The 21116-nt window shown below is 52.3% G+C and overlaps 1 protein-coding gene across 2 annotated transcripts in view; it reads right to left on the bottom strand.

Moving 5' to 3' along the window:
* The window catches only part of IKBKB (inhibitor of nuclear factor kappa B kinase subunit beta), a 47371-nt gene that overhangs the window by 16883 nt on the left and 9372 nt on the right, over positions 1–21116 (bottom strand). For both annotated transcript variants that reach the window (XM_082680498.1, XM_082680497.1), the window contains exons 3-8: positions 18995–19089; positions 17679–17796; positions 15289–15358; positions 3478–3566; positions 2364–2453; positions 129–253 (exon numbers count right to left, since the gene is read on the bottom strand). In XM_082680498.1, coding sequence (XP_082536624.1) covers positions 129–253; positions 2364–2453; positions 3478–3566; positions 15289–15358; positions 17679–17796; positions 18995–19089 — 587 coding nt within the window. The remainder of the gene's footprint in view (positions 1–128; positions 254–2363; positions 2454–3477; positions 3567–15288; positions 15359–17678; positions 17797–18994; positions 19090–21116) is intronic.

Here is a 21116-nt window from a genome sequence, read left to right as displayed (position 1 = left end):
AGAGGTCACAGGTGTCTTAGGCCCAGCCTGGGGCGCCCAGTGAGACAGCACAGGTGAGGTGACATCTGACAAAGACAGGGGCACACTCCCCGCTTTGGGCGGCCGGCCCGCCCCAAGCCCTCACTCACCACTGCACGGGCTGCCAGTTGGGCAGGAAGGGCCGGAAGCCCGTGATACACTCGAAGGCCAAGGTGCCGAAGCTCCAGTAGTCCACGGTCACCGTGTACTTCTGCTGCTCTAGCAGCTCAGGGGCCTGTGGTGACAATGTGGGGACACACCTGAGCTGCTCCCCATCTGAGGGTTTACCACAGAGCGGGGCACCCAGCCTCTTATCGTGCCCCATGCTCCCTGGGCCCCGCTCCAGGTGAGGAGGTGACCACGTGTTCAGCAGGTGGTACCGAACATCTCTCTGGACCTCATTCAGTCCCGGTGCTGAAACAAGGGCCTGGGGGTATTTTAGGTGAACTGGGGTGCAGCGTGTATCCTTTTCCCAGCACTGTGCAGGGAGGGGAAGACAGGGCACGGACAACAAAGGAAAGTGATCCCGGCCATGCACACCCATTCACAGCACACGCACTGCATGCCAGCTGGTCCCCTAAAGTGGTGAGGTCCACAGCATGCGGTCGGACAGCGGGATGGATTGTTGCAGTCAGGTAGGAAAGGCCAGATGCATGGCCACTGCCCAAGCAGAGAGGCTGGGACAACCAAGGAAAGCTTCCCGGCACAGGTGGGACGGGAACGGATCAGAGGGCCTCAGGGCAGACAGCCCAGAAAGGACCATGACAAGCGAAGGCGTGGAGGCAGGACTGAGCACAGGCTGGCTGGAGGCATGACACTCATGGAGGACCACGGAGTCCAAACCAAGAGGAAAAGCGTGGGGACGCACAGGTCAGCCTCTGTGTCTGGTTACAGCCAGAAGTTTTAGGTCCGCAAGTGAACAATCTGGCCGAGCATCCTTGTCAGAGCCTGGGGTCCTCACTAACTGCTGCTGAGCTGACGAGGGGTCCAGAGGACACCGGGCAGGACCCACAGGGTCACGTTACGTGGACACACGTGCTGAGTCACAGCCCCGAGTCCCCGCTCTGAATCCTCTACTCCCCAGGGCAGGTGATAAACCGGCAGTCCACTGCCTGGTTGGGGGGTTAGTGGGAAGTATGGATACGCTCAAAAGGACCTCAATAATTGCTTTCTCTCTTTCTGTATGAGAACCACGTAGGATAATTAAGCTCATCGAGCCCAGTGGCTTTCAACCTTTTTTCCTTTTTCTTTTTTAAATTGTAGACTCCTTTAATCAACATGTACTGGTTATCATCTGCAAACAATCTATTACCAAGTTCTGCCGGGTCTCTTCCAGGCATTTCTTGAACCATCCTCTACATCCTCAAGGCCCTCCACCAGCTCGGACCAGCTCAGTACAACAGCCTCCTTACCACTCACCCACTACCTGCAATTCACCCTCCACGCTGTACCAAGCATGGTCTCTTCAAAAGGTAAACCCAATCCCTCTCACACTTAGAAACCTTCCACGTCTCTCCAGAGGCTTCAGGATAAAGTTTAAAATCTCTAACCCAGCCAACAAGGCTTTGAATAATCTGTCCTCTACCTCTCTCTCCAGCCTCAACTCGAGATACCCTCTTCCTTCTTCTCTGGCTCCTGCCACACCTTCTGGTCTCCCATGTCCTATCCCTTTACCTGGAACTTCCTCTCTCTCCCCCTCCCCCAGTCCCCCTTTCCCCCACTCATCCTTCAGGTCCCAGACCAGGCTAGGTCTTCCTAAAATATATTCTCATAACACCCTGCAGTTTCCCTTTGCAGTATTTATCACAATTGTAATTTCTTCATTATTTGTGTATCAGGGTGATGCCTGCTTTCCTCCTAAACTCCAAAACTACACTTGACCAATATTTCTTGGATGAATGAGTGACTCAAATAGAACCGCAGTATTAAGACCAAATAACAAAAAGAAAGGGTGGGAGCTCAAAGCTTAGCCCTCTCTCCTCCATGGCCCCCGAGATGCTGCGTGGAAACTGAGGCCCCTACAGACCAGCAAGAACCTGGTTTAAACCCTTTGTCCTCAGACAAAATACTGCAGCATGAGAGGTTATGGGACTCGTACGAGGGCCTGGGAGCACAGCCCTTTTGATATGAGAAGATGACCACATCCCTCCATAAGGCCTCTGCTAGCAAAATGTGCTGACTTGAATGGATTATGAGTCTGACCTCATACAACAGTTCCTAGGCACCCAGGAAACATCCAAGAGCCAGCAAACTTAGATGGCAGAAGGCAAGGATGGAGGAAGAGCCCCACAGACACAGCCATCGGACAGAAACTGACACACAAACATGGAAACCCCGTCTCTTACCAGGTACTGCAGGGTCCCCACAAAGGAAGTGCACAGACTGCCCTGGTCCAGCTCCTTGGCATATCCTAGGTCAATAATTTTGTGTATTAACTGAAAAAAAAGGGAGGAGAAACCTGACGGTTATGAGAGTATACTGTCCTTCAAGAATTCTGGATGTCTCTGTTAGAGCAGAGGATATTTCTGAATTTCCAATCCCAAGACCCTAAGTTCCAAAGGACCACCAAATACACAGGAGAATGCCCTAGACATGGTAGCTTTAGGCAAAAGAAAACAATGTAAAAACGCCAGGCACATGTTCTCCCTTGCTCTGCAACCAACTGCCAGAGGAAGGTCAAAATTAGCAGACCACGCAGCAGCCCTCAGGACTGCTAAACCTAGACACAAAGGACCAGGCCAGCTCCTTCCCAGTAAATACCTTTAGTTCTCAAATCTTAGAACTGACAGGAATGAGTGTGAACTGGGCCAAAGGTGAGAGCTAGGACAGGCGTGGGTCACACCTAGGATGCTGGAGGAAGTTGCGTGGAAGAGGTCAGACAGTCCGTGAGCTGAGTGACTGCATCCCACTCAGCTGGGCCCCTGCCCGTCACCCAGCTGAACAAACAAGGCCAGGAAGAGCACAGGGCCAAGCCCTGCGGGGAGGTTACCCCACAGCCGAGCGGCGGGGCCCCGGAAAAGGTCCCTGAGAGCTCTGGGGAAACTGCGGGCTGGACCAGGCCCCATGGGCAGGTGGCAGCTCCAAATGCCTCCTCTCAGCCACGCCCAGAACCAGCTCATAGATGGACTCCCTGTCAGCTTCAAAAGCTGAGGCTCTCAAACAGACGGAAAAGAAAGCCCATTTCCAAGAAGTGCAAGTCCCAGAGGCTGGGGGTGTCAGCTGGAAGACAAACATTATTTTTCTTATCAGATTCCTGCAACTTGGATGACTAACAATGTGGTCCATTCAAACCTGCCTCAATCTGCAAGTGAGAACTTTTCGCGGAATTTCGTTTCAAATCAAAAAGCATTCCCGGAGAATCAAAGCAAATATGTGAGCAAAGAAACGCAAACACACAAAGCGGGTTCCTCCCCCGCCCAGCTGCCACCCGTCCTCCCCAGGCCCTGGAGGGTCACTCACTCTCTGTTCCCCTTGCTGCAGGACGATGTTTTCTGGCTTTAGATCCCGATGGATGATCCTGTTTTCGTGAAGGTATCTAAGTGCAGAGGCTGACAGGGTGGAAAGGGGAGTGAGTTTTCGTTAAGCCTGGACAATGCTTTTCACTTGGAATCGCCTACCCAGTGAAAGATGATTACCGCGTGCCCCCGACACACACCCTGACTCGGTGTAGGGGATCACAGTGGAGGGACGGGGACTGGCAGACACCCCTCCGGTGAAGGGAAGGGGACCCAGCTACATGAGCAGAACTTGGACCAGCACCAGAATCTGCCTCGTTCACGCAAAGAACTCTGAGCCTTCCACCCACGAGGTCACCAACTCCAGTCTTGAGCAGCGGTTCTTAAACTGCACTGCCTGGACCTGCAGCATGCAGACTTGTTAGAAATGCAAAACCCTTGGGTCCCAATCCAGACGAAGTGAATCAGAAACCTGGGGGTTACCCCACAATCTGTGTTTTACCAAGCCCTCCAGGTGATGCTGATAAAGATTGAGAAGGGGAACTCCTCTGGTCTAGAGGCTCAAAAAAAATCTAAGTTCTGCTGGGCAGGTAAGGGAGAAGGGCCCTCTGGGCAGAGAGCACTTGGTCATCTGCTGTAGAGTCCGCAGGGCAGAGATGGCTCCAAGGAAGAAGTGGGGGCTCTGGAAGGAGAGAATGGGGGCACCTTCAATACATCTGACAGTCCAACGTGTGCCTGTTATGCGCCCCGTTCTCTGCTGGGTTCTGAGGGACATAAAATCAGGGAGGGCATGGTCCCCAACTTTAAAGGGCTCAGAATCTAGCTGGCAAGGAAGGAGCCTGCACAACCTGGCTGTGAAGTCACTTGATACCACAGCTTCTGCCGTGAAGAGCAAACATGACTATGCGACTGACCCAGGATGGCCAAGGCTACGACTCCAAGCAGGACGTGATTTTTACCCCTAAGAGAGGTTTAATAACTTCAACAGAAGTCCTAACAACCTGTACTACAAAAGAAAAAAATGAAGAAGTATTGGAAAGAGATAAAATTACCTTTAATTGGAAATGATCTGACTCTATGCCAGGAAGACAAACTGGGGAAAATTTAGTAAGTTGTCTGGAAGCAAAACAAGTATATACAAATCAATAGTTTTTCTCCCTGTCATAGATCCAGTTGAAAGGAAAAAGAAAATAAAATCCCATTCACATTAGCAACAAAAATTCTAAAACACCACGGGATAAATTTAGCAAAAAAAGTAGTGTCATGTGAGGAAAACTATATGGCATAAAGAAAAGCAATACAAATAACATAAAGAGGTTTTAAAAGTTCATGGCAACTATGGAAAAGAGTACGGAGGCTCCTTAAAAACCTCAAAATAGAGTTACCATATGATCCAGCAGCCCCACTCCTGGGCACTTACCCGGAAAAGACAAAAACTCTAATTCAAAAAGATTCATGCACTCCAGGGGACTTCCATGGTGGCACAGTGTTTAAGACTCCGTGCTCCCAATGCAGGGGGCCCGGGTTCGATCCCTGGTCAGAGAACTAGATCCCACGTGCATGCTGCAACTAAGAGTTCACATGCCACGACTAAGGAGCCGGCGAGCCACAACTAGAGTCCACCTGCTGCAACTAAGACCCGGTGCAACCAAATAAATTAAAAAACAAACAAAAAGATACATGCACCCCAATGTTCACAGCAGCACTATATACAATAGCTAAGACATGGAAGTGACCTAAGTGTCCACTGACAGACGAATGGATAAAAAAGATGTGGTACATATATACAATGAATACTACTCAGACATAGAAAAGAATGAAATAACACCATTTGCAACCACATGGATGGAACCGCAGCCACATGGATGGAAACAGAGATTATCACAGTAAGTGAAATAAGTAGAAAGGTAAAGAGAAAGATAAATATCATATGATATCACTTATATGTAGAATGTAAAAACTTATTTACAAAACAGAAATTGACTCACAGACATGGAAAAGAAATGGTTACCAAAGGGAAAGGCGGGGGGAGGGGGGATAAATTAGGAGGTTGGGATTAATAGATACACACTACTACATATAAAACAGATAAACAACACGGACCTACTGTATAGCACTGGGAACTCTATTCAGTATCCTGTAATAAACTACAGTGGAAAGGAATCTGGAAAAGAATGTGTGTGTGTGTGTGTACACACACACACACACACACACACGCATGTATGTATAACTGAATCACTTTGCTGTACACTTGAAATACTGTAAATCAACTACACTTCAATTAAAAAAAAAAGAAAGAAAGCTTTATGGCAAAAGACACTATACACAAAGCAAAAGACCAAAAAAAGGGAAAAAAATATCTGCGGCACATATGCCAAAAAGCATATACCTAACAGACAAAAGCTACTACAAATCAATAAAAAAGCAACCCAGATGTTAGGGTAGCAAGAAAACTTTTGTTTTTCCTTTTTTGAACCTCTATTTTTCAAAATCATAATGTTATGTTACTTTTCTAATGAAAAAAAATACATAGCTTTTTACTTTAAAGGAACATAAAAAAACAAAGAGGTGGGTTAGATAGGTGGCTCCAAAGTTTTTGGATTCAGACCAGTAGAACTAAGAATAAAAATTGAGGATGGGGTCCAAGAGAAGATTACTATATTTCTATTCTGCGAGGTTAAGTTCATCTAAAAATAATAAATACTATCTATTTTATTTTATTTATTCTATATTATTTAGTAATTAATAATGTAAAAAAGGAAAGACCATTTTAACACATACACACAAAGAAAGCAACCCAGTAGAAAAAAGGGCAAAGAACAAGTGAAGCGGTAACTTACAGGAGTAGAAATGAAACGCAAACCGTGAACAATTATGCAATTATGCACAAAGTCGCTCAAGCTTACTGGCCGTCCACAAAGTGCACATTAAAGCAACACTGAGGGACTTCCTTGGTGGCGCAGTGGTTGATAATCTGCCTGCCAATGCAGGGGACACGGGTTTGATCCCTGGCCTGGGAAGATCCCAAATGCCGCAGAGCAACTAAGCCCGTGTGCCACAACTACTGGGGCTGCACTCCAGAGCCTGCGAACCACAACTACTGAGCCCACAGGCAACAACTACTGGAGCCCATGCTCCCAACAAGAGAAGTCCCTGCTCGCCGCAACTAGAGAAAGCCTGTGCACAGCAACGAAGACCCAACGCAGCCAAAAAAAAATACGTTAAAAAAAAAAGCCACAACGAAATGCCTTTCACCTCTTCAGCTGGCAGGAATTTTAGATGAGAGATAAAAGGCACTCCCTACGTTGCTGGAAGGAGTAATAACTGCTGTGCAATTGGGGGAAAGAAATATGGCAAAAGCTATTAAATTTTAAGACATACATATCATTTGACCCTTCATTTCCGCCTCTGGTAATCCAGCTTACAAAATCAAAAGCACTATCACATACAAATACGGATGTGGACTGCACAGTGTGGAGTGAAATAATTAGAAACTAATGGAAAGTCATCAATCAGGGAACGGCTGAACAAATTATGGGAAATCCATAATATAACAGGCAATTATTAAAAATTATTTAGGTTTATATTACCCAACTCAGAGGGATGTCAATGATGTAATGGTATGAACCTTTTTTTTATTAGGGAAAAAAAAGGTAAAAAGCAAAAGTGATCACAACACTAAGAGAGGTTTACTAACGGGTCCTCGGCCAGGGCACAGCAGGGAGAGGGGTAAGAGAGAAGTCCTCCGCAGAAAACAAGGGATCAGATATGCTGATTAAAGACTTTCATGCTGAATGTTTCCTGAAAACACTGGAGAAAGTCTAACTGAGAGTTAAACACCCAACTTCAGGGACTTCCCTGGTGGCTCAGTGGTTAAGAATCTGTCTGCCAATGCAGGGGACACAGGTTCGATCCCTGGTCCGGGAAGATCCCACATGCCGCGAAGCAACTAAGCCCGTGCGCCACAACTACTGAGCCTGTGTTCTAGAGCCTGTGAGCCACAACTACTGAGCCCGCGTGCCACAACTACTGAAGCCCACGTGCCTGTAGCCCGTGCTCTGCAACAAGAGAAGCCACTGCAATGAGAAGCCCGCACACCACATCGAAGAGTAGTCCTCGCTCTTTGCAACTAGAGAAAGCCCGCGTGCAGCAACGAAGACCTAACGCAGCCAAAAATAAATAAATAAAATAAATAAATTTATTTTAAAAATAAATAGATAAACACGCAACTTCCATCTTCTCGGGGATGTTCCATCCGCACATTAAGTCAAATCGCAAAACCTCTCCTTAAATCTGCCCCTTTTTCTTTTTTTTTTAAATAAATTTATTTATTTGTTTTGGCTGCATTGGGTCTTCGCTGCTATGCGCAGGCTATTCTCTAGTTGCGGTGAGCGGGGGCCACTCTCTGTTGTGGTGCACGGGCCTCTCATTGAGGTGGCCTCTCTTGTTACGAAGCACGGGCTCCAGGCACGCCGGCCTCAGTAGTTGTGGCACGTGGGCCCAGTTACTCCGTGACATGTGGGATCCCCCCGGACCAGGGCTCGAACCCATGTCCCCCGCATTGGCAGGCAGACTCCCAACCACTGTGCCACCAGGGAAGTCCCTAAATCTGCCCTTTTAAACCCAGCCTTTGACCATAGAGTTTCAACATTTCACACCTGTTCCTTCTTTTCTTTTGTTTCATAACTGGGTACAGTGATTGGCTTAGGTCCAACAAACGTCCAAATGAAGGAACACATTCGCTGCTTTCAAAGTGTGCCTCACCAAATCCCCCCAAACATTGTTCTCGGTTACAGTAACTTTTAAAAGACATGCTTCTTATCAGCACTTTCATTTTTATTTTACTAATCTTTATTAAAGAATCAAAGCAACGTGTAATAACCAGTACTAATAATTGCACAGACACGACATTGCACACAGGGATGCTGCCACTGCTGCATGTGAACGAGCGGCCAGCGGAAGCACCGTGTGGGGAGACCAGGCATGCCTGCTCAGTGACTGAGTCACAAAGGCCTGCTTGGGTATGTGACACAGTGTCAGGGTGTAATACATAAAGGCGTGGGTCAGTTTGTTCAAGAGCAGGATATACGAACATTGAAACTCACTGTATTCAGAGGAAGTAGGAACACAGACTAAGGCAAGGCCTCTGAAGTTAGATGTGAACCTCTCAGAGCCAGTGACACGGGGCACAAGCAGGGGAGGTGTCCCAAGAAGCTCAGGGAGGGCAATCAGATCACACGGAGAGCGCTGCTCTCGACACTGCAAAGATTGAGAGTTGTCACCAGGTCTTTAGGGAGGACAGAGGGCAAGCTGGTGGCCAAGCCAGTGATCACTATTAACAGCTGTCTATTTTTATGCTTAAGCAACTGTACATGACAAACTTGAGTCCTCATTTCGGGGGAGTCATTTATTCTCAAATGCTTTTTTGTCAACTTAATAAAGCCCGGAATTTAAAAATCCTATAGGTGTTGTTATACACGTTTCTTGGACCGAGTGAAACGGTCAAAACCTTGATGGGCAGGAGCTCTTAGACAGCTCCCCTTATGGGATCAGTCCTTAAAAGGCTTAGTTCAGTCTGACGGTGCCCTGTTTTACACAATGGTACCTCAGGAGAGTGTCATGAATTGTAATTGTCTCAAGCCAAGAGAATCTAATTTGATTTCAGTTGGATGGAACCTAAGAATTTGAGATGAAGAACAACACCTTTGTGTCTGAAAGTTTCTTAAAAATCGAAGCCCCTAACAATAGAGGTGCTACAAGCGTATAGAAATGGAAAAGCACACCACAAAGCAGAAAAGCCTGCAGGTTAATTTCTCATGTTCCAGTGATAGAAAAGTGTTGCCAAGCAGTACTCCGTGTGAACTTTTTTACACCACGCAGTGGCATTTCCTAGGACAGACGCTGCTCGGAGGGGTCCGTATCTGCCCCCTCCTGCTGTCCTTGTCAGGAACAGCACCCAGGTCTGGACCCCAGCTTTCTCTCAGCTCAAGAGGGAGACACAGACATTATAACTGAAGACGGTGGCACTCCTGGAGTTCTTACTGATGAGCCAGAATCCCAAACCACACTCCACAAATTAGGGAACAGACAGGACCAGCTAGACTCCCGCGTCGAGAAACAGCTGTGTAAGGATCGTGTCCATGGAGCCTAGTGACCATACCCTGAACTGAAAGAGATTACTAAGCTCTCTTGAGAATATTGTTGCTCAGGATACAGTCCTGAGCAACAATGGAAGAAATGGAAAGATAAATGGACCAGAGAGCTGACGCAGAGATTAGAAGGGAAAGAAAAGACAATTACCAGTTGGTGGTCTGAGTCAGCAGTGCGGGAGAAGGGCAAGAGGACATTCGTTCACACAATAAAAGCTGGCCGCATGCCTACTATGTGCCAGTCACTTTGGTGTCACTGGGCTTTCCAAGCAAAACAGGCTGGAAGGTCAAGTGCAGACATGTGGAGATTTAGTCCAGCTAATGGTTTCTTGGCTAAAAGAGCCCCTATGACTCATCAGCAAGGTAGCAAGGCAGGCACACCAAGTGCTGAGAGAAAAGTGCAAAATCATTCTCTCATTCATTCAACCATCCTCAGGAAGTGTCTTCATACATAAGTGTGCCAGGTGTTGTCAAAAATGTGCCACTGGATCGAACCGTTTTCTTCACTTACTGCACAAACAGTCTGGTCGATGGGCCCCAAACCAAGCAGTCAGTCCTTACTGTCAAGGACAGGCAGAGGTCACATAACAATAGCAGGGAAACCAAGTCCTGAGTGGAGGAGGCCACGAGGGCACAAGAATCCCGAGAGCGAGATCCACTGTGCTCACCAGGCCAGGGCGCTCCCCACGGAGTGGCAGGTCGAAAGCGCAGGGTCGTGGGGAGGGGCCGGAGCGCATTCTAAAAAGGAGCGTGTGGACAAAGGCTCGCAGGGGGATAGAAAAGTGGGTCTTGAAGTTGGCTAGAGGGGATCAGGAGAGATGGGAGGCTATGAGGTTTGGTCTTGATCTAGTGGTGGATTATGACGAAAGCATCCTTTCAGAAGCATTGAAAGATGGGTTAGGAAAATGGGAATAAGGACTCCAGGTAAGTGATGTGCTGCGACACTGAATGAGCAGAGGTGGTGGGAACAGAAAGGGAAAGTGCGATGCTCAGCACGAAGGAAAGGATGGAGACTCTTTTTTTTTTTTTTTTGCGGTACGCGGGCCTCTCACCGCTGTGGCCCCTCCCGTTGCAAAGCACAGGCTCCGGACGCGCAGGCTCAGCGCCATGGCTCACGGGCCCAGCCGCTCCGCAGCATGTGGGATCTTCCCGACCGGGGCACGAACCCGTGTCCCCTGCATCGGCAGGCGGCCTCTCAACAGCTGCGCCACCAGGGAAGCCCTGGATGGAGACTGTTTAAATGGGATGGTGAGGACCAGGAAGAGGGCAGGTTGTAGGAAGAGACGAGATTCGAGGTTGGCAGCCGTGTCGGGTAGCTGGCAGAAAGACAGGGCCAGTGACCCAACAGAGAGGACGTCAGGAAGGGATCGGCTTTAAGGAAAACGTCTAGGACTTCAGTTTGGAAGTGACTTGGGGAGAAATGTTGTGTAGACGTGAATATGGAGCTGAGGGTGGAGGTCAGCGTTCAATGTCCTGACTTTGGAAAAGATTTGGTGGATAAAGATGTCGTGAGAACGGCCCGGCACACAGAATACTAGTGGAAGCAGCGAGCGGTCACCCAGGTGCAGAGCGGGACACACAGGCTGGGGCAGGAACAGACAGACAGCATCAAGACCAGGTTCCAGGCAGAAGCTGATGCATGAGGACCGCGGGAAGCAGGCAGGCTGGGGCAGTGCAGCGGATGTCAAAGACGTTCTGGGCAACCTTTCTGAAAATCAGAACCTGAACAATGAAAAAGCAACATTCAGAGTCAGAAGGGCCCCTAGGGGTCACCCAGCCAAAATGTCTCATTTAAAGTTGAAGACGCGCGGGCCCAGAAAGTCACCTCGGTTTTCCAGAGAGGAAAGGCCCTCGTCAGAGGCAGCAGAGCTGGAGAGGCAGCGAGGCCAGGACTGAGAGCAGCTGTCTTCTCTATTATGATTACATTCATTAATCTGGTTATTTACGCCTTTCCATGTATTTATATACAAATGACCTGGATTGCTGAGACCAGGTAGTCATCTTTTATTATAATCAGCAGTGCAGTCAGAATGTAAGTATTCAACAGAATAAGCAAGGAAATCCACAATCACATGAACACAAAACAGAGAGCCCAGTGTTCTGACTCCCTAAAGCCCTGAGTTCCCTTTGGAACCCTCCCTGTCCTGTAAGGTGGAAGGGCTGGACGCCTGCTAGGAGCAGCTCTAACAGGGACAGAGATGGTGACTCAGAGAACGGAGCACAAACAAAATGGGGAGCGGGGGCCCTGAATGCTTAGAGGACAGGATGGTCGGTCACCATGGTACCCCAGCCACCTGGAGAATCAAGATGGGTGCAGATCTAAGATCTAAGACGGTGATCGCTTACCATCCCGCCCAGCTGGCCTGGGTGTGGGCAGGTCCCCGCTCTTTGGGCAACAGAGACCTGGGCCTCCAGAGTGCATAGGGGTTTGCTGTCAGCTGGCAGAGGGAAACACATGGCAATATTTTCCAAAGGATAACGAGCACACTGTTTAAATAGAGTCCACTGAGATACAACTTCCTGGAGCTATTTTAGGGTTGCTTTATGTGGAAGACAGAACACTTCCAGCTGCCTCTGCCACCTGTCCCCAGACCTCTTACTAGCATAAGAGCAATGTTCTAACAGGCCTGTTCGTCCTGGTACAGGACATGGGCTCACCCACATGCTTGCCGGGCGTCTGCTCACTCACTCATGCGTACTCTGCAAGATCTTCTCGGGCAAGGTAAAGCTCACTGGAAAAAATCCCGCCTACGTCTATCATCCTGACGCTGCTTTGAGTGGGCATCTCTGGGAGGCCAGGGGCACCGAAGAGGTTAAAGGCAAGTAGGTGTCACCCAGAGGAGAAGGTCGTGAATCTGACCTGGCAGGCAAGGGTGGGGCTCTGCCCTTATCTGAAGTCAACCTGGCAGGGACCAGCAGGGCAGCTCCACAAAGGGGACGTGCGGCCGGCCCTTGGGACAAACTGGAACAAAACAGGTTCAGGAAATGTTCCAGAATACAAAAGAGTTATGTTAGATGAACTCGCAGAAAAACTTTCGGACTTGGTCTCTGTGACGACATCCATGCAAAATAAATAAACTTCATGAATCTCGTACACAAATCATAAAAGGGAGTGAAAGCACAATACAGGCTTATCAGCAACCTCCACCGAAGCCTGCAGATCAGGGGGCCTAACGGCATCCCAGAGGCAGCCACTTCCGGGGAGGGACGTCTCAGAAGACAGCCACCTGCCTGGCTCACTGGACCCCAGCCTCGGGTCACAACCCAAATGAGGGCGACAGAGGTTTTCTAAAAGGGGTGCTATGAACCCAAACCCAGGGGGGAAGGACAGGAGGAAGGGACGAGCACGGGCTCACTGCACGTTAACACGGCAAGCAGAGCGTGTGCTGGGATTACGTGTCCCACCTCCCTCACTCCACCCTCCTAACGGTTCTCATGTGGTGAGTTATGTTCCCACCTCACAGCAAATAAAGCTGCTGCCCTTAAGAATTAAACAACGTGCCCTAAGTCACACTGCCAACAGGTGGAAGCGCTGGTATTTGACCTGGGTGTATTAATTTAATTACATGTGGACAGCAGTTCTTTTAAATAAAAAAACAGGTCCTTATTCTAATTTCCTTTGGGATTTATTGCATTTGTTTGACAAATATTTACAAAGAAGCTGCTACATAAGGTACTACTGCTGTTCCAGATGCCAGGGACACAGCAGTGACTAAGTCTTGGCCTTCACGGACTTAAGTCTAGTTGACTAGTGCTTCAAAGCCTCATTATTTCCCACCTGGGGCCACAGAGAGGAAAGATAGGGAATCAGCGACCTAAAGACCTTTGATACTCATCCACCGACAGGAGAACGGAGCCACATAAGCACGTGGAGTGAACCAGTCTCCTGTCTTCATGACTGTGACTTACATGTAACTTATACACAGACACCTTGAATGCATCAAGGAAAGCTACCGCAGGAGGCCAAGGTAACTGGATGTGACACGTGACCACATCAAGGGACACGTGACCAGCAGAGGCTCCATGAATATCACTACAGTCACGTGAGGCAGTAGAAGGCTGCGTGAGCAAGTAGACGGTTTTGTGTACTTGAGCCAATAACTTAAAGACTTTCTTAATAACGATCCACTGAACGCACAAATAATCTAATGAGGGGAAGCACAATATTTGAGGGAATAACATACAAAAAAATGACTTGAAGCAGCTCTAACCAGAGAGAAACAAAATCAAAGTTGCCCATGAAGAGCAAAAGAATATTCCCCAACCTTCTAACCTGCCTTCAACCCAACAGAGAATAAACTGATGATGTGGCCACTGGGGCAAAAAACAGGTAAATGTGTAAGCACAGCATGGATGGGCCAGGGTGGGGCAAGGTGTCGAGGGAACAGGTGGGATCTTGGCCTAAGGACTGGACACCCTAGGGAGTCAGAGAGGGCACCTCCCACACACCCACACGAGGGAAGCAGTCTGGCCGGTGACGGACGCCCATGCTGGTCACGTAAAACCGGTGCGATGTTTTCATGCTGCACACCTGAAACTTACATGTGTTACCTGTCAGTTATACCTCAATAGAGCTGGAAAAAAAAAAACCCCAAACTGGTGCCAGGTCAACTTGCTCTTACCGTGAACCCCATCCACAGGACAGGGACACCGGCTACAGGGGGAGAGGGAATTTTCTATGTCCGACCGCTCGGATCCTAACCTTAAGCATGTCATCCCTCGGTTCCGCTCACTTCCTTCTTGCACAGAGTGAGAGGGAGGCAGACCCGGAGCCGCGGGGACCAGAGGACCCCTGCCCTCCCAGGCCAAGCGTCAGCCAACACAGCTTTACAGACGTGGTGAGACGGTAACAACTGGTGAACCTGGGTGACGGGTGTGTGGGTTTCACTACTTTTCCGACTTTCCTATATGTTTGATATTTTCCTAAAAAGAAAGTTTGGACGCATAGAAGGAAAAAAGAAAAATACAGCTTCGAAGAGGTTGTGGTGGCAGAGGGGTGAAAATGACGTCATTCCCCAAATCTGGGGGCAAAGGCTCAGTTATGAACTCTGGGTACCTCTCAACTTTACATCCTTGCACCACCAACCTCGGAGGTTTACCCCTAAATAATAGCAGGCACCAGGGTGGAGGAGACTGGATCTGACCCCTGCAGGCTGAGGTCAGGCTCCTGCTCCCCAGGCCAGCCGGGCTGCCAGCCAGGCCTTCTCTGAGGGCCATGGACACCCTCCTCGGAGGACACCACGGGCACCAAAGGGATAAACAAGGCCCGTTTTTCCTAAGCCTATGGCCAGCAAAAGAACCGCCAGTGTGGAAGTGGAAAAATTCACTGCCAAGGGATGAAATTCATTCAAAGGACAGACAACCTACTCCATCACTGGCTGTTCTGGGAAAGTAGGGAGTGGAGCTTTTCATGGGAAAGGAAATCTCTTACCCTATATACACCATCGTTCACTTCATGACTTAGTCCGGAAGGAAAGGAAATCTATTTGCGTTCAGTGCCAGCCCGACTAGGCCCTGCTGACATCCCCACCGTCCCTAGTCCTCCACCACCGTCTGTCCCCGACAACCCCACCTCCGTAGAGACCGGAGGACCAGTCATCACCCCTCCTCGCCCCCCGAGGCCTCTCCCCGGAGCGCACGGCCTGACTTCCAGGGCTGGGATTTACCGATGTCGCTCAGCAAGGTGAGGATGGCTCCTTCCCGCAGGCCACAGCAGTTCTCAAACTGGTTCAGGTACTGTCAAGAAGGGGAAAGAGGCGTCAGGGGGAGCGCTCACCAGCCACCAATGCGCCCACAAGTGTCCTTCACCAGCCAAGGCCGTCTGAGCACTCCCCGGGCCCTGGGACTTGGGGACCTGGGTGGACAGCCAGCCCGGGCAGGATGGGCAGGGTCGGTCCAGGCGGGGAAGGAGGAAGCATCTGAGAGCTCCTAGAAGCGCTCCCGTGTGTAACCCTAACCCTAACCCTGAGTCATTCTCAGAGTCTCACCTGTGCTGCGGTCCTGGGGGATGCAGGCCCATCTGAGCTCAGCCACAGTTGGTCCACTGCTCCCGAGAGCCTGAAGGAGCCACTGAACACCTCCCTCCGACCCCTTCCCCGACGCGGCCTTGCTGTGGGGTGGGGATGACAGCAGGGCCCGGGCAGTGAGCACTTCGTACGTGCCGGGCACCTGGCAGAGCCGCGTGGACGGGCTCAGTGCAGTCTCACCTGCCCCATCTCACTTCACCCTTTCTCCCGCTCCCCTGCCCAGGCCAGCACTGGCGGCATTTCCACTTCACAGGTGAGGGTGCTGGACGGGAGGGGTCCAGCCATCCATCTGCCACCACGGCCGCTGCACAGCAGAGCTGCCATAGGACACAGGTCCACCTGAGGCTCGTGCCCAAACGCTCAGCCCCTGTGCCCTCCTGGCCCTGGCAAGCCTGTCGAGGGACTCCATCTGCTGCTGGAAGCCGGCCTCAACTTCAGGAAGTAACTTCCCGACGGGGTGCCCCGTCGTTAATTCACACCCACACCCGCGCACGTCTGCCAGCCGCTCCCTGCGACAGGCACACACACGGCACTCCTTCAATCAGCTCTGGCTTTTACTCTCGCTCCCGTACTGGCCAAGCCTGTCTCCCCAGACCAGGTGCGGATTCTGAACTTTCTAGATACGAAAGACGAGCCACCTCATTTGGAGAACAAAGAGGACAGACCGCGGGCACCCGAGGTGCCCTGGTGACCACGTGGACCAAGGCCCCATGGGGTACAATCGCTTCCCGCGTCCCCTACACCATCCTGCACCCCGTGCCAGGTCAATCACGCCAAAGTCTGCGTCAGTCTTCCCTGGCCAACGGCTCCCTGCTGCCTACAAGATGACGTCCAAAGTCCTCTGCCTCTGTGAGCTGGTCACCTCCCACCCCTCCCACGCTGCCCTCTAAGGACTGTCCACTCAAGTACAATGACACGGCTTTATCTCCCTAAACAGCTGCAGTTAGGAATCAGACAGCTGTCAAAGATTAGGAAGATAAAGGGGAAAATGGAAGCGTTGTCAAGTTCTCCATTTGTCATCGGTTATCAGTCCCCGGCCTGCGGGTTGCCAATGACTGTGCTCACATCCTGCCCTGAACCCCAGGATGAGCCCATCTCCCAGGATGGGAGAGCCACCCGGGCACACCAGCCCTCATGGAAAGTCTCCTTTGGAGAGGGAAGGTGGGAGGGGCCGGAAGAGTACTGGGAAAGCACGCGATGCCGGGTCCCAGAAAGTGCTGAGTACGGATGGAAGAACTGCCTGGCCATCCTGACCGCGCCCCCGAACAATGCAGACCTTTGTCCAGAGTGCGAGGTGAGGGGGGTGGAGACGAACAGGCAACCTCTTTTCAATACAAAACCAGCTTCTGCCCAGAGCTCTCATGGTCCTCGTGCGCCGGGCGCTATTCCCTTCACAGACGGAGGGGGGCCTGCGGCTGGGACCCACCGGCCGTGACCCAGCCTCTGCTGCTGCAGCTGTGTGAGGCCCGGACACCCACGTGGGCCCTCGGGGCCGCGGGGCCCACCCTTCACACGGGATCCCATCCATTTTACCCACGTCACGGGCTGCTGAGAATCACATGAGGCCACGTGTAAGAGCGGCTCGTGACACTGTTCCGGAGATCGCTGGGGAGGGGGACACACAACGGTCCCCGACACCCACCCCGCAGCGTGCGTTCTGGCAAAGGGACGTGGTGGACGCGGCGGGAAGAAAGGGAGAGGGACCCAGAAGCTGAGTCAGTGGGGCTCTGGGTCCCCAGCCCAGCTGGCCCAAGCCAGTCCCTTCCTGCCCCGCTCCAGGACCCCGGGCGGCCACATCTGGGAGAAGCCCTCTGATCTGGGCCAGTGGCCCCGACGACACCGAAGGGCTCAAGTGGCCCCAGCGTGCCGAGGGAGGAAGACCCGTCCTGGAGTCTGACCGGCCTCTCCCTGCGCTCGGACCTGGTGGGTCTTCCGCGTCACGTCAGGGACAGCTGCGCAGGGTGCATGGCAAGCCCCTCCCTGCCCTCCGTGCACCCGTAACCCCGCGACCCCGGCCCCCGCAGCCTCACCTTCCGCAGGTCCCCTCCCTGGCAGTACTCCATGGCCAGCAGGGGCAGGTCGTTGGGAGCCAGGCTCTGCATGCCCTCGGGGACGTCCCGGGCGGCCACCACGTTGGGGTGGTTCAGCCTGGGGGGAGGGAACCAGTGAGGGAGGGCTGCCTGCAGGCACTGAGGGCCCTGGAGAGCGAGCGGCGGGGCGGGGAGACGCGGGGCTCACCACTCGCCCAGGGCCCGGGCAGCGCTCCTGTCAGCACCGTAGCCCCAGCTCTGGGCGCCCCGTGCAGAGCTCCGTTCTCTTCAGAGTGCCCTTGGCAAGTCCTCCCTGTATCTCCGCACTGCTCTGAGGCAGAGAAAGCAGGGGGACTTCAGATCTCACACCACTGGGCGGGGATGGTGTGTGTGGTGTGGTGTGGTGTGGTGTGGTGTGGTGTGTGTGTGTGTGTGGGGGTGTGTGGTGTGTGTGTGGGGTGGGGTGTGTGTGTGTGTGGTGTGTGTGTGGGGTGGGGTGTTTGTGTGTGTGTGGGGGGTGTGTGTGTGTGTGTGGTGTGTGTGTGAGGTGGGGGGTGTGTGTGTGTGGTGTGTGTGGGGGGGTGTGGGGTGGGGTGTGTGTGTGGTGTGTGTGTGCGGTGGGGTGTGTGTGTGTGTGGGGGGTGTGTGGGGTGTGTGTGTGGGGTGTGTGTGGGGTGGGGTGTGTGTGGGTGTCTGTGTGTGTGTGTGTGTGTGTGGTGTGTGGGTGGGGTGGGGTGGGGTGTGTGTGTGTGTGGTGTGTGTGTGTGTGCGCGCACAAGCGCGCGCACGTGCACCTGCAAACAAGGGGACGCCTCCCCTTCCCTGAGCTCCAGCAAGGAGCCCCTGTTTGGGACCTGTTGGTCTGCGAGCTTCCCCACATGCCTTCCTGGCTGGGAGGGCACCCTGGAGGAACGGACGGCAGCAACAGGCTCAGGGCACGGGAGACTCACAAACCAGCTCGGAATTGGAAACACTGGAGAAAAAAGGACTTTTGCCAACAAAGGAAAAGTCACTGCGATGGCTATTTTAAATAATTGAATATAACAAAGAAAACCCCCAAGAGCCCTTGGCAAGGCCAAGTGATGGCTGTAACTGCCACTCCTCCAGAAGTCACCCCTCTGGACAGTGGGGCTGGGGTCCTTATTGAGAGACTGGGATTTATGACTCCTGCCCAGACAGAACTGGGGCTGCTGCTCCACATCCCAAAGCTCGGCCTGCTAGCTCCCTCCACTCATTCCGACGTCCCAGGCCCCCGGCCCTGCGGCCCCCGGCCCTGTGGTCCCGCACCCGGGCGCACTCGTGCACCAGGTCCTCACCTCCTCATGATCTGGATCTCCAGGCACCAGCGCTCGCGGTTCCGGGGACTAAGCTCCTGCCGGCACTGCTTGATAGCGATCTGTTCGCCCGTTTCCTGCAGAGGACACGTACGGGAGGATCAGAGAAAGCCGAGGGTCAAATCCGAAGCTGTCTCCCTAGGACCTGGAGCACGGACCGCCATCCCCGCCAGGCTCCCGAGGTCTGCATGGGTGCCCACTTGAACAGACGTCCCCCCGCCACCTCCAGCCCGTCACGTGGGTCCCCACCAGCCCCAGCTCCCAGCCTGCCCCCTCCCCTCATCTCTATCCATCCCAAGTCCACACGGAGGCCTTGCTCCGTCCCCACCTCCTCCACGAGACCTCTGCCGGCCACTCCTGCCCCAGAGGGTCCTCACTCCTCAGACCCCAACGCTGCTGGACGTGACCTCCGACCCATGCAAAGGGCACTTCCCTGCACTTCAACCTAACGGTTAATGCCCTGGCTTCAGTCTTCATGCTTCTCCCTCTGGGGGGTTTCTCTCTCCAGAGAGAATGCAAGCCTGGTATAGAAGATGGAACACAGGCTGATTCAAATCCCGATGCAGCCATGTACCAGCTCTGTGACCCTCGGCAGACCACGAGGTCTGGCTCAGTGTCTTCAGCTGTAAAATGGGAACACTGACACCCACCTTTCAGGGCTGTCATGGAGCTGAGCCCCTAGCAGTGTCCAGCCCTTAGGGGTGCTCAGTAACACTCTTGGGGTCAGACCCATGTCACACAGGCACTCCAGGCATGTAAAACCCTTCCAGGCTGGGCTCTAACCTGCCTTTCCATCACCCACCGTCGACTCCACCCCAGGCGTCTGACGCCAAGTCTAGGTCAGACCATCGGCCCGGTCCTGTGCTCTAAGGTCTCTGCTCTGGCTCGTGCAGATGCCAGGCACTGACCCCCCCACTCCTTCATTGTACTTACCTACCAAAGACTTACTTTCCATAGGGTCACAGGGTTATTTTCTCTTTTCTCCGTTAAACTATGGGCCCATCCCTCCTCGTGCATTTAACCCCTAATGCAGTACCTGGCACAGTGCCCTCGACGGAGGCTCCGTGAACGAAGGCAATCGCTACAATTCTCGTGAATGAGTGACTGCCTGGGCCCCGAGAATAAACTCTTCCCTTCCCCTAGGTGTCTAGACAGAACCAAGGACAGCGCTCGGCCGCCACCTCCTGGTTCATGGGGCCCCCAGGACGGCCAAGGGTCAGCAGCTGCCCTGGCCATGGCTCTGTGGCAGCAGCCTGGGTGCTGGCCCTGCCATGAGCGAGCAAGCCGACCTCCACCCCTACCCCGCGAACCCTACACACCTGCGGCGAGACCCCTTCCCCCAACAGCCCACGTGCCATGAGCCCTGGGACAAGCCCCAGCTGGTGGGACGGGCGGAGTGTAAATCCAGCAAGAAAAGGCTTCAGAACGGTACCAAAATCCGACTGGTGCCCAACTGAAGGATGGGTGTCCCACAGGCCCTGTCGGACCATTGTCTCTGTTTATGAACAGGCATACCGTAAGGAATCATAAGCTCTGTAAGTGCAGGAGTTCATTCGGTACAGACGGGACTTAACAGAGGCATGTTGAGGACGTGGCAAGGTCCCCAGGAACACATGCTTCCCGAGGGCAGTGGAAGTGCATCGCGGTCACACATCCACCAAACTAGCCACTATCCCCGTGAACAAGGACCCACCCGGGAGGAAAAGGAAAATGGGAGTCCCGGACGGAGACAGACGGTGTCCACTAAGACCCCTGACTCGCTGGTCAACAGACCCGTCCCTAAAACCGACATTCAAGAACAAAAGCTTCGGGAAGAAGGCGGAGGCATTTTTTGACCGTGAAGGCTCCAAGGCCTGAATCAGGTACTTGCCACACCTCCAGGGCACTCTCAGAAGTAAGTGGCTTTTATCAAACCCCCACGTGGCTGTGGGTAAGCCTCTGTCGTGCAGTCACCTCACATGCTTATTTTTTTTCAACATCTCTACTGAGCTATAATTCACATATCATTCAATTCATCTGTTTAAAGCACACATGTGGAGACTCACTTCCCTGGTGGCACAGTGGTTAAGAATCCGCCTGCCAATGCAGGGGACACGGGTTCCAG

The sequence above is a fragment of the Grampus griseus genome (genome assembly GCF_964374135.1).
Source record: "Grampus griseus genome assembly, chromosome: 21".
Taxonomy (NCBI): domain Eukaryota; kingdom Metazoa; phylum Chordata; class Mammalia; order Artiodactyla; family Delphinidae; genus Grampus; species Grampus griseus.
The sequence above is the reverse complement of the archived record's forward strand: the minus strand, read 5'-3'. Positions and strand labels throughout refer to the sequence as shown.